Source organism: Pteropus medius, unplaced genomic scaffold, assembly GCF_902729225.1.
Source record: "Pteropus medius unplaced genomic scaffold, Ma_sr-lr_union100, whole genome shotgun sequence".
NCBI lineage: Eukaryota > Metazoa > Chordata > Mammalia > Chiroptera > Pteropodidae > Pteropus > Pteropus medius.
The window spans coordinates 2,117,044-2,129,787 of NW_024347790.1; the positions used below are offsets into that span (position 1 = coordinate 2,117,044).

The window sequence follows — 12,744 nt, forward strand, 5'->3', positions numbered from 1 at the left end:
GCCCTTTCCTTTCCTTCTCTGGCTGGCGCGTGCGCGCTATCGCACACGCGGTGTCGCTCCAGCGGGGCTGGGAGAGAAGCACTAAAGCTATTCGCTGACTGCTCGTGAGGTAGGCGGGACCTTCACGCTGATTGGCGGCGCCGCGGGAGGCCGCGGCGTTTGGACCGGACGCAGTGGGCGGGCGGGAACGTGAAGTCTCCGCGGTGCCTGATGGAGCTGTAGGGAGCCCGAGACCTGCAGCCCCCGGAGGACCACTCTTTACTACTGCTGCCGTCTCTGCCGCCTCATGGCGGCCATCGGAGTTCACCTGGGCTGCACATCAGCCTGTGTGGCCATCTATAAGGTGAGGGAATGGAAGGTTGGGGCTAGGGCCTAATGTCAGCCACCTCGTTCTCTGAATGCGGCCAAGTCCTTTGGTCACCTACTGGGTTGTGAACGGTGCGTCGCCAGCCTAGGATCGTCGCACAGAGAGGCGTTTCTGCAGGGGAGTTTCGAGGCAGAGGGCCTAGCGGAACCGGCCTCGTCCCCTGGAAATATGAGAGCTTGGCAAGGAGTTGTGGCCTTCATCTCGTCAATGGGGAGGCAGAAGGAACAATAATAGTGAACTCCCCTGATAACGCGTCTCGCGTTTAAATGTCAAATGATTTGTAAGGAAAAGCCAGAAGGATTAATGCTACTACATCCTATGTAGAAAAGGGAAGAAAGATGTATTTTGTGCGGGAAGAAAAAAGTAGAGTGGTATAAGACTATGTATATAGAAAGATTGTTACTATGTTTGTTCCAATTATCTACTACGCAGAGAAGACCGAAAAAAATGAAGCAGTTCTTTATGGAATGTTGGCCTTATATAAAATCTAGAAAATCAGTACCAGCAGTTAAATCTACAAGTTGAAAATATTGATAGAGCAATTTTCCTATCCATATATATATGGCAAATTAAAACTGGGCCACATTGTCTGAATATGTCTAATGAGATTATGTATTTCTCAAGAGAATTGATATAGTTGTGTATTTTTCACCAGGATGGCCGGGCTGATGTGGTTGCAAATGATGCAGGTGACAGAGTTACTCCAGCTGTTGTTGCTTACTCAGAAAATGAAGAGGTACTATTTCCCTTCATTTTTGTACTTCGAAATAAGTAAAAATTACACGCATTGTAATATATTTCTCTTTTTCAGGTTGTTGGATTGGCCGCAAAACAAAGTAGAATAAGAAATATTTCAAATACAGTAATGAAAGTAAAGCAGATCCTTGGCAGAAGGTATGAAGTAAAATAATACTTTTACGTATGGTGATTAAAATGTGTTTATCCATTCTAAATGGAATGTGAAATGATACTAGAAATACCATTGGCTTTTTTGTTTTTTTTATGACTGAGTCATTTTAAAGAATACCCCAGTAGGCTGTTTCTTTTGATAATTAGTGTTGAATCTTCTCAAAGACGGGATTCTCTCAGACATTTGTTTCTTGCTGACAGGTCTGTTAGTATTGATAAATGTCAACATTTCTTTAGTTTTTACAGTTTGTGTCATTCACAGGTGGTAATTTGGACTTTTCACATTTTTGTATTTTTCAACTGAGGTAACTTGAAAGATATTGTGGGAATTTGACAACTTCTTTGCTCTATAGTTGAATTTTGCAAAATCTTTTACATTTTGTCATAATTTAGGTAGATGCTATCGGTTTTCTTCCTTGGGTCTTTTTGTGACATTTTCTGAGAACTAACTTTTCCTGTGGCTTGGCTTAAAATTTAATCATTAGAGAAACAGATTCATTAACATCTTAAGTACGAATCAGGTTAATCATCCGTTGGAACTTTAATTAAAAAATTAAAGAGGCTTGCTTCCCCAGACTCCTGTCTCCTCAAATTATAGATTACCATAGTAATTAGGGGTTTTTATTTTCATTGGAGTAGTAATACTTGATATAGTGTTTTTAAATTTTCAAGAGTGCTTTCACATCTATTATTTTATTTAATCCTCTCAAATTCTTGTAAGATTGGTAAGGCAGATTTTATCCTTCCCCACTTATAGATGAGAAAATCAAGGCACATAGAAGTTATGGTATTCCTAAATTAGTTCAGGATTTTCAACCCTTAGCTCAGGTTGTTTCCTTTCTACATTGTTCAGTTGAGAATTTAAATAGAAATTTTCCTAGCTTATCTTAGGATTTGGGGATTGTAGATTAAATTTAATATTTTTTTATACTTATAGATATTTTTTATTATCTCTTATCTGTGTTTAAACTGAACTTGACATTTTTTTCCTTAGACTACCTTTGCAGTAAGCCAAAACTATGGTGTTTTGGAGAGAATTTCAGTTTTTGTGATGATAAATTAGTTGGTTTCAAATTTTTTTAAATTATAAATTCTGAAAAAATTGTAGATATATGTTGAATTTAGATTCATTATAAGCAGCCAGCAATATGTCGTTTTAATTACACTTTTTATCTTGAGGTAATTGTACATACTGTTAGAAATAATTAAAAGAGATCCGATATATTACTGGATTTGCCACTTTCTCCCAGCGGTAACATCTCTCAAAACTATAGTATAATATCACACCCAAATACTGATATCGATACAATCAAGATAAATCTGTCAATCATAGATCTATCCCCTAGTAGTCCTGTTTGTTTTATGCTGCTATTTATGCTGGGGGCAGACGGTTGCAGTAATGATGTGGTTTTCTTTCATACTATGCAAAAAGCTTTATATTAACAGGAATAACTTAAGCTTACTTTTCTGACTCTGAAAGTTACCTTTCAACAAAAGAGTGCACGGGTGACAGTCAGATGGGTAATACATAGCCACGGCATGCTGCTTAGGCCGAGGTTAGTTAAAGGATGAGCGCCCTGCAGACAAACTGCCGCACCACGGTCCTGCTAGCACTTCTCCAGAGCGAGCTGCCTCATGCTCCAGGTATTTTCCGCCTTGGTCTGTCTACTTACAAGACAATTGATTTTTACAGACACAGAGTTGAACCAGGTATCAGCCTCGGAAGCATTCTGGCTTTTGTGGAGGAGCCAGTCCCCTTGTTATCAAGCCAGTAAGGCCCATTTCAGCCCCTGACCCAGTGTCCTGCCTGTTTGCAGCCTTCTTACAGGTAGCACCGTTTAACTTGCTGCCGCAATTATCCCTACACCATCCCTGTAACTCTCATTCCCCTGTGGCCTTCCAGCCAGAAATTCGGTCCTTGGACCTGGCTCCTCAGCAATTAGCCCTGAGAGGGAAGAATCGGCTGGCTCCTGGAAACACTGAGGGCGCCCAGAGCTTCCCCACACCTTCAGATTTGCACCTTGCCGCCCGGGAGCTTCCCGCACTAGCCTTCCTTCCCCGTCCACTATGGCCAGTTCCAATAGCAGTGCGGGCATCCGGTGGTCCAGACAGGAGACACGAACTCTTCTCTCCATCCTGGGAGAGGCAGAGTATATTCAGCGCCTCCAGACTGTGCACCACAATGCAGATGTCTATCAGGCTGTGTCTAAGCGAATGCAGCAGGAAGGCTTCCGCCGCACTGAGCGTCAGTGCCGCTCCAAGTTTAAAGTTCTGAAGGCATTGTATTTGAAGGCGTACGTTGCCCATGCCACAAGTATGGGTGATCCACCACACTGCCCATTTTATGAGACGTTGGATCAGCTTCTCCGAAATCAGATAGTGACTGACCCAGACAACTTAATGGAAGATACTGCTTGGGCCAAGCACTCTGATCAGAACCTAGTGGCCTCTGACACCCCAGGGAAAGAGGGAACCAGCATTCTGAGAGCGAAAAGGATTCAGGCAGCAGATCATCAGCCTATCTTGAAAACAGTTAAGGAATCAGATGAAGATTGTCAACTGAGAATCAGTGACCAGATGCGAGAAACCAGTGACCTTGAGGACTCCTGGGATGAATCCTCAGGTGCAGGTAATTCCCAAACATGTGAAGGATTGGGGTTCCGACATCACTTGGTTCTAAATAGCAGTATATATTTGGATGTGTTCTTTTCAGCATTGTCCCTTTTCTGGCCCCCTGCCCTCTTTTTTAAAAAACCTAATGGTAAGATAAAGGCTCCAGGTGTTTAAAAGCTATGACCCTAAATATGTAAGGTATTCAAACTCCTTAAACGTAGACGTAGTCTTTAGAACCAGACCAGTTTTGGCATTATGTATAGTCGGTACTTAGGCATTTGTGGACGTAGAGTGGGTTGGATGGCCAAGTGGAAAGGGGCTCAGGAAGGCAAGGGGGAGGTTTTGGAGGTAAGACGACACCAGGCCAAAATGTCCACATTAAGGAAATGACTTCTTCCCAGTCCCTTGTGGAAAGAGGCCTTTCCAGGAACGGCCACAGTTTCGTAATTGTCTCTCAACTCTGCTGCTGGCTCCAAGCATTCCATAAACAGGAATGTCTTCTCTGCAACACTGTTGCTTTGTTTTTCAGGGTGCTCTCAAGGGACCCCCAGCTACAGCAGCTCCCACCACGTTTTCAGAGGTGCAGTTGCTCCCTGTCAGAACAGCCCCATGACCAGACTGGGTGTGTCCGGTGAGCCCAGCCCCTGCACCAGCAGCAGCCGAAACACTCCTGGGGTGGCCTCCACACAGCAGCCTCCGATCTCCTCCGGAGTTCCTCTTGTTTCTGGTGGGGATAGGCCTTTGGCCAGTGAGCCCCCGCCCAGGTGGGCAAGGCGAAGAAGGCGATCAGTGGCCAGGACTATTGCCGCTGAATTGGCAGAGAACAGGAGATTGGCACGAGAACTTTCAAAGCGTGAGGAAGAAAAATTGGACAGGCTTATCGCTATTGGTGAGGAGGCCAGTGCTCAGCAGGACACGGCCAACGAGCTCCGCAGGGACGCCGTGATCGCAGTCAGACGATTGGCGACAGCCGTGGAGGAGGCAACCGGTGCTTTTCAGCTAGGGCTGGAGAAGTTGCTCCAGAGGTTAATTTCGAATACCAAAAGTTAGGGTGTATTTCCTAAACTGGGAGAAGCCCAGATCCAGCACTTGCCTTCTGACACCCTGGCTCCTTGTCCACGTCCTCAGGAAAAAAGTGGATGGGCCACTAACAGGCGGAAGATAGGAGTACACGTGCGAGTTGCTTCTCCCAAGCTCTTCACCAGTTCCGTCCTTTCGGATATGTGAGAGGTGGCCTGATAGAAAACAAATGGGGTCGAGGCCAGGGAGCGAGCGAGCTAGCCCTGGTTTCGTCACTGCCGCGAGGCAATTCAGTTCACCTCTCTGCACCAGCTTCCTCACCTGTAAAGTGGGAGCGAGGTGACAACTCCTGACCTGCCTACCTCACAGGGTTGTTGTGAGGATCGTATGGCTAATAGATGTGAAAGATGTGGGTTTAAAAGTTTAAAAGCACTATACACGTGTAAGTTATTAATGTATATGACCTTGGCCAAGTCTAGGGTGAGGCGCGTTAGTCCACAGATACAGGATTATGGTTGCATACCATGATGACCTCATTGCTTGAATCTTTACTGGTTTAACTTGACTGCTTCCTGGAGTTGAAGATCATGTTTTCGAATCCCTCTATAGCTCAAGACTACTGTGGACACAACACGTATTTGTACCTTTCTCTCATTTTCACTGCTTTGTCTATGACATATCTACTAGTAAGCACTTAAGAGTCAAACCATCTTTCCCTTCATTTTAATAGTTTTTAGTCTCTGTAAGGATATAATTCAGAACTGACAGGGAGCCACAGTCGTGTGTTACGGTTCATAGTGATAATCTTTGATACAATGAGATAGTGGCTGTTTTATAAAACACTAAATGTAAGTAAATTCTTTGCACTTCATATTATTTGGGTCCCTTTAGATGCATAAATACATATCTTTAAGTTTGGGTTGCCATTTGAACATCATGGAAAGAATCTGGATTATATCAACTTCCCAAGTGCTTTTAACTAATTTCATTCTTTTAGCCTTTTTTTTTCCTCTTGAGTTACAGAAGGCAAGCTCAAGAAAACTTTCCTTCTAGGGAAATTTCGAAAGTCACTTTTTCTCACATGGTGTAGACGAAAGTTCATGGCATGTGGTGGAAGAGTCAAGGGTGGTGGAAATAAAGACTGCCTGCAATAGATAACTCCTTTTAAGCACAAGCTCTCAACAAATTTCCTTTCCCCCGCAAAGCACCCATCCTTCCTTTGGGCTGTAGAAAGGTGTTGAGCCAAACTTCCAATTTACTTTAAAGGGAAGTCAATACTGGCCATCGTTGAACTAACTTAAAGCTTTTAGTGGTTTACTTAGTACTTTCAGAAAATACAAATAGACTTGGAATTTTAAAAGTTTCTTCAATATAGAGGCCGGAAAAAAAATGAGCATATTTGGGAGAGGTTTTATATTTTGCAGGCTTGGGTGCTGGAAATAGAAATAGGTGGAGAAATGGTCAAAACAACGGTGGGCACATAACTGGAACCATGAATAGGTGGCAAGCAAGCGAGCTGCCCTGACGAGTGGGCGACTGATGCAGGAGGCAGCGGATGTGGCAGCGAGCCCTGGACTCGAGTTGCAGACCCTGGGTTCTCGTCCTGCACGGTTAATTACACTGGCAAATCACTCACCCTTTTTGTGCCTCCATTTTTTTCCTCTCTAAAATTCTAAATAGTGAGTAGCATAACAAAAAAAGGCAAAATGAAATTCGAATTGTAATATTTTCAGTCATAGCAAATTAACGTATGTTTGAAATACTGGTAGCAATTGTATTTTAAGGAAGCATTCTGTGGAATGAGTGTTTATTAATATACTCGTGAACTTCCATAAACATCACGCCAGACAAAGATTTCTTACTTTTAAAGGATATATTAAGCATTGAAATAGATACGCATATCTCAGTTTTCTCAATTTTAGGCCATTATATTGAGGGATATGTGTCAGTTATAACTAGATAACACTAATGTAGGTAGGCAGACTTTTGAAAAACAGGGAAGTACTTGAAGGAGAATTAGGCCTGTACTCTGTTAATCTGTTAATGGTAGCAAAATACATAGGCCGAGGTTTATTTGAGGTAAGGGAAGTGCTAAAGACCAGAAGTGGAGTTAAACTTTGGAGGCAGTATTGTGAAAATCTAATAATGGGTGAAGCAACCTTAATGTGGGAGTAAGACTAGAGGGAAAGGTCGTAAAGAAGTAAACAGAAAAACAGGCATAATATTAATATTGTAAAGAGGAAGGAAGCTGTAATAGGAGGAGGTTGTTTGAAAGAAAACAAGCCCAGAAATCCTGCCCAAGCCCTAAATCCAGCCATTACTACCTGTCCATCCCTAGGTGGCTCTTTTCACCAGTCTGTGACTCAGGATCCTCACCTATAATGAGGGAAGCTAATTATCCTGCCTGCCTCACGGGAATGTTGTGAGGGTCAAAGGAACAGATGACTGTAAAAACACTTTCAGACATGGAAGGCACTATACTGTGACAGTGGGGAAGAAGACCCTGCGGCACATTCGAGCGGGTGTGCACCAGGTCCAGGGACCTGCTGAGTGGCTGGGAGACAGTTGGCAGAAGGAGGAAGGGAAAACGGCATTGCTGGTAAAGGCTGTGCTACAGCAGTAGGGTCAACGCTCTGGCTCCCGAAGACCGTGATGTGATTGAGGGGCTGCATGTGCGACCTCCCACCACCCTTTGTTTTCTGTGACACAATTTAATCTTGGTGTGGACAAATAAAGTTGTTCCTTGTACGTAGTTGTGGGTCAGTCCGCTACTTTCTGGCACTATCTGTCATCGTTTGTCGTCACTTCAGTTCTGCTAGCTAATCTTGCCTGTATATGGCCCCAAGAGCTATGTGTGCTTTCTGTCACATAAGAGAGGCCCTCTTTGCATAGTGACTGAAAATTAAATTTTCATTTCTAAGAGTTCTGTAATTTCCATAAAAGATATTTTCCCAGCAAATTATCTTGTCCGAGTGGTAGAAAACCTACACGTAATAGGATAAATTACAGTGGTTGACTTCAGTCCTATTCTAAAGAAAGAAGTGGTGTCATGCACAAATTATAACATTGGTGCCAAAAAAAATTACTCTGGGCACACTTCATCTTTTAGTATATTTGTCCAGGATATAGTCTAGTGGATTTAGAAAAAAGGGAAGAAGGGAGAGTTCAGTGGAAAGAATACTAAATTTCATATTAAAGAACTGGATTCCAGCCAGTTCTGCCGTTAATTAGCCATGCAATATTGGGCAAGCTACTTATCTATTTCCTCTCTATCCATTTTTATGTGATAGAGAAGGAAGTATGAGAAATCTACAAGAATTCCAGACAGTTCTAAGCTGAATTAGCCCTTTTTCAACCCCTTTTGTCTTCCTTTTATTTACACAGATTAGGGTCTTTGAATGTTGAGTAACCTTTCAGCAAATAGTCACTTAATTTTCACCTTTTATTAAACATTTAAGACTGGTCTCTGAACAGAGTAGCCACAGCCCCTTGGAAGAAGCGTTTAGTGGAAGACTCTACTTCATCTTAATTTCTAGATGAAATAAAACCAAGGCCCAGAGACTCCTGTCCCTGCCCAAGGTACAGAGGTACTTCAGTCATGCACCATCTTACTGCCAGGCGGTCACGTGAAGTGTGAACAACTGTAGCCTGATGGAGACCTGGGATCAAGTACCGACTGCCCCTTAGTAGTTTATAAGTCATTGATCCTCTACGAACCTCTTACATTTAAAATACCTGCCAAACTAACCCCACTTAGGTGTTGTGAAGATCACGAGGTAATGTGTTAAAACATTTTGTAGTCTGAATTCATTGGTATTGCTGTTTTGAGCAGCACAGCACCCATTGTCTTAGTTTTCCTTATTGCCGTGCACATTTCTTTAGTACGTACTTTGAATAGGACATTCTAGAGCCATCTACCTTTAGTACTGGGCACTTCCCATATAGGACATTCGTACTTCTGCTCACTCTTGATTTTGGGTGTTGATTTGTGTTCAGAAACCAAGCAACAGAGATGGTGTTAACATGCTGGTTTGTCCTTAGTTGGCAATCTTACCTCCTTTTATCCTTTTTATCTCAGGGTTGGGTCTTCAGGATTATAGATATGAGGGTATATAGGACATAAAATCATTAATATTATGAAAAATCACCCCCAAATGTATAGCATCTGTTAATAGCAAGATCAGAACAAGAGGTATTTACTTCCAAATGCAAAGATTATCACTTTAATAGAATTACTTTAACCATTGTAAATACTCCATTCATTTAATCCTATCTGTAATATTCGAATTTTTTTCTAATATTAAGCAACTTAATATTTTTGTTTGTATTTTCAGTGGTATTGAAAAATACAGTGTTCTTTAAACCTTATATATCCACAATGCTGATTTTAATACTTAATTGTCTTTGTCTTTATGGGCAGCTCTGATGATCCACGGGCTCAGAAATACATCACAGAAAGTAAATGTCTAGTGAGTATGGTTCTGTTATTCCCTGTTACACAAAGTAATTATTAAAGTACTGACGGTAGTATTGGTTTTAAACTTTGTATTTTTACTAAAATTATTCCTTATTTAACACCCTTATAATTTTCTTTATAGGTCACTGAAAAAAATGGGAAATTACGATATGAAATAGATACTGGAGAAGAAACAAAATTTGTTAACCCAGAAGATGTTGCCAGACTGATATTTAGTAAAATGAAAGGTATTAAGCCAGAGAAAATCTTTTAAGAGTTGACCTTCAAAAAGAGTTAGATGTATTTTTTGACCTAGGGAGAAGCAGGTGATTAAGCAGATTAGCAGTAAGGGACCTAAATTCTAGATCTGACAGGGCCATGAAAATTGGACATGTGACCATTGCTAAACGACTTACCTTCCCTGACTCTGGTTTCCCGAGAAGTAATGTCAATGGATTGGGCTGGATTAGCATTTTCAAAACTTCTTAGGAAGTGGCGAAATAAGCACAGCGAAGACTTAATATTATATCTCCCGCTTTAAGATTGACAGTGCACTCGCAATGATATTTAGGCAGATTAAGATTTTATCGCCACTTCGGGTGATAAAGGCTGGAGCTGAGTGGCATTCTTTGGAGCAATTTAGGAAGTTCTGGAGTAGATCATTTATAAGGCTCACATCAGCTCTGGAGTTACGTTATGAACTTGTAGGATGGAAGACCGCCCTTTAATTAATGTGTCGAACTAACCTTATGCTGTTTGTTTCATGTTGACTCATTAGAAGCTTGTCCTCAGTGGGACCAGTGTAGTTTGCAATATGGCTGAAACTTAAGCCTAAAAGTCAGGTGCTTAAGTGCCTCGTTCCATGTCCACAAATAATCTCAAAACCACAAAACGTAGTGCACAATTTAAGAGAGCAAGGGAAGAAAATCAGCGGGGTGGGGCAGTCAGGTGAATTGGAAAATCTTTATACTGAGGTGATCTTTGCTACAAATTAATAAACCTCAGAAAGTATCACAACGTTTTTTTTATGTCATCAGAATTTATTTTTATTTTTTTAAATATGTAGAAACGGCACATTCTGTCTTGGGCTCAGATGCAAATGATGCAGTTATTACTGTTCCATTCGACTTTGGAGAAAAACAAAAAAATGCTCTTGGGTAAGTATAATATGGGGTTTATCTTATTTGCTTACTTCAAAGAAATACAAATTTCACAATATCACATATAGTAAAAAGTAAAATTGCATTTGAAAATACTTTAGGCAATAAGATTATATTCGTAAATGCTTATATGTGTGTGTATATACACACGTGTAAATAGGATGGTGAAAAGTATGTTAAAGATCATAAATACTTTTATAAAATACTAAGAGAAGATAAAATTAGATATACCTTCTTAGCTCTTTTGATTGGAAACGTTTTTTAGTTACCAGGTTAAGTCGATGTTTATCAATCACTTTGGCTTAGTTTCATGGTATTAGGGTTTATATGGGAATTATATAAAATATGCAATTTTAGAATATATTTGCAACTATTTCTTCACCTTAGATCTTAGCATCTTAACAAAAAGTTGCATTCAGTTTTAACAGGTCATTATGCAAATGTAATTGGTGAGTATGCATGCATTTGCCTCTCAGATAAGAGTTCCTGTGGGGCTTTGGTGAGCATCTAAGTTGCAGGGGTAGAGAATTGTTTTATTTACTTGAATTTGTGGGACATTAAAAACTGTGACCATAAAAGAAATTAGAAAATTTCAAAATGTATTATAAATTTATCTTAATCTCTTTCTAAAAAGTGTATAAGCATGGGCATTTTTGAGAGCTTTCCTTTCCTTGTTCAGTATGAGCACATGGTATTTTCTTTGTTAAGAAAATAGACTGAACACATTTCTTGTGTTGTCTTGCTTCTAAATTCTAAAGATCATTACCACTCATATCTAGCATTTCCAAAAATGTAGACTTGAACATGTTGTGATATTAAATTCATTGAAAGCAAATTGTCCACAGGGAAGCAGCCAGAGCTGCTGGGTTTAATGTTTTGCGATTGATTCACGAGCCATCTGCAGCTCTCCTGGCTTATGGAATTGGACAAGACTCCCCAACTGGAAAAAGGTAAAAACCATATTTGCAGCATTCAGTTTTCAGTGCAAAAAACGCTTAGATTATAACAGTTATATCAATAAAGATTATTATATAATTTGGTGGTTCCAAGCCTTTGTGGATGAAAAGATATCTAAACTAGAGTTTTTCTAATAAACGAAAAAGATGTCCTAGGAAAGCAGAGAAGGGACATGACAGGAGACAAGATGGGGCTTTCTTGCCCTCCTCTTGTCAGCCACATCTGGTACCTTTATTTGAGGAAGATTTGAAATTCGTAAGCCCAGCCAAGTTCAAGCTAGATTACTTAATTTTACCACCAATTCCAATTATTAAACATGTTTAGACACCTTGAGTAGTTTTATATACATTCATCTTGGCAGGAGACGGGGAGAAATCCAGCATGGGTATTTAAGATTTCTTTTAATAACAAAATAATAAAACATACTCCTAATTTAGTTGTCAAAACTTGCCTTAATAGACCTGGCACATTATGAAACTTCAGTTTATTCAAATGTGTTAATTTTCCCTAATTGTTTCACCTCATTCATATCTCACAGAGCAAAGAAACTAAAATGCACAAATCACTAGGAAATTATTTTTAGGTAACTAGATAAATACAGGATATCTGAAATTAGGGATTTCGATGCACAGAAAATTAGCTCCTAGTTTGCACGTTTCATTTTTATAGAAGATGTTATTGCAGTAGTAACTTTAATAATATTAACACGAAATTTCTGTATTGAATTTTTTAAAAATTCACTACAATCATGAATCTCTTCTTTATTTGAAAAGTTGGTGTTTTGAACTCGAGTCACTCAGAAGAATACAATTTTACCAGCACAACTAAAGGAAAAATAATTTTGATTTAAAACCAGAAGATCTGGTCTCTAGGCTTGATTCATCACTAAGTGGTGACCGTGGACACCTTAGTTACTCATGTGAGATTTTTAGTTTCCTCATTTGCGATTTAAAGGGATTAAACTAAATGACTTCTTAGTTTAAGAAGTCCAACCCAGCTTTAAAATGCTGTGATTCTCGCATAACTTGCTCGTGTTATTTTTTTAAGCAATATTTTGGTGTTCAAACTTGGAGGAACATCCTTGTCTGTCAGTGTCATGGAAGTTAACAGTGGAATATATCGTGTTCTTTCAACAAACACTGATGATAACATCGGGGGCACACATTTCACAGAAACCTTAGCACAGTATCTAGCTTCTGAGTTTCAGAGGTGAGTATTAATGGAGTTGATATATTTCGAATGAAATTTCGAGGGTTTTTTTT

At 40.2% G+C, this 12,744-nt stretch overlaps 1 protein-coding gene across 2 annotated transcripts; it reads left to right on the forward strand.

Moving 5' to 3' along the window:
• Positions 1 to 160: 160 nt before the first annotated feature.
• LOC120614621 (heat shock 70 kDa protein 14-like) lies at positions 161 to 12,712 on the forward strand. 2 transcript variants are annotated; one of them, XM_039877431.1, is made up of 8 exons: positions 161 to 343; positions 1,023 to 1,103; positions 1,179 to 1,261; positions 9,330 to 9,378; positions 9,508 to 9,613; positions 10,432 to 10,522; positions 11,371 to 11,475; positions 12,530 to 12,712. In XM_039877431.1, exons 1-8 carry the CDS (start codon positions 287 to 289, stop codon positions 12,693 to 12,695), a joined length of 738 nt encoding a protein of 245 aa, XP_039733365.1. In that variant the 5' UTR covers positions 161 to 286; the 3' UTR covers positions 12,696 to 12,712. The 2 variants fall into 2 exon arrangements, with proteins under 2 accessions (XP_039733365.1, XP_039733364.1); XM_039877430.1 differs by lacking the exons at positions 161 to 343; positions 9,330 to 9,378; positions 9,508 to 9,613; ... (1 more) ...; positions 11,371 to 11,475; positions 12,530 to 12,712 and adding exons at positions 3,180 to 3,905; positions 4,419 to 7,102 and having other exon boundaries at positions 1,035 to 1,103.
• The last annotated feature ends 32 nt before the right edge of the window (positions 12,713 to 12,744 follow it).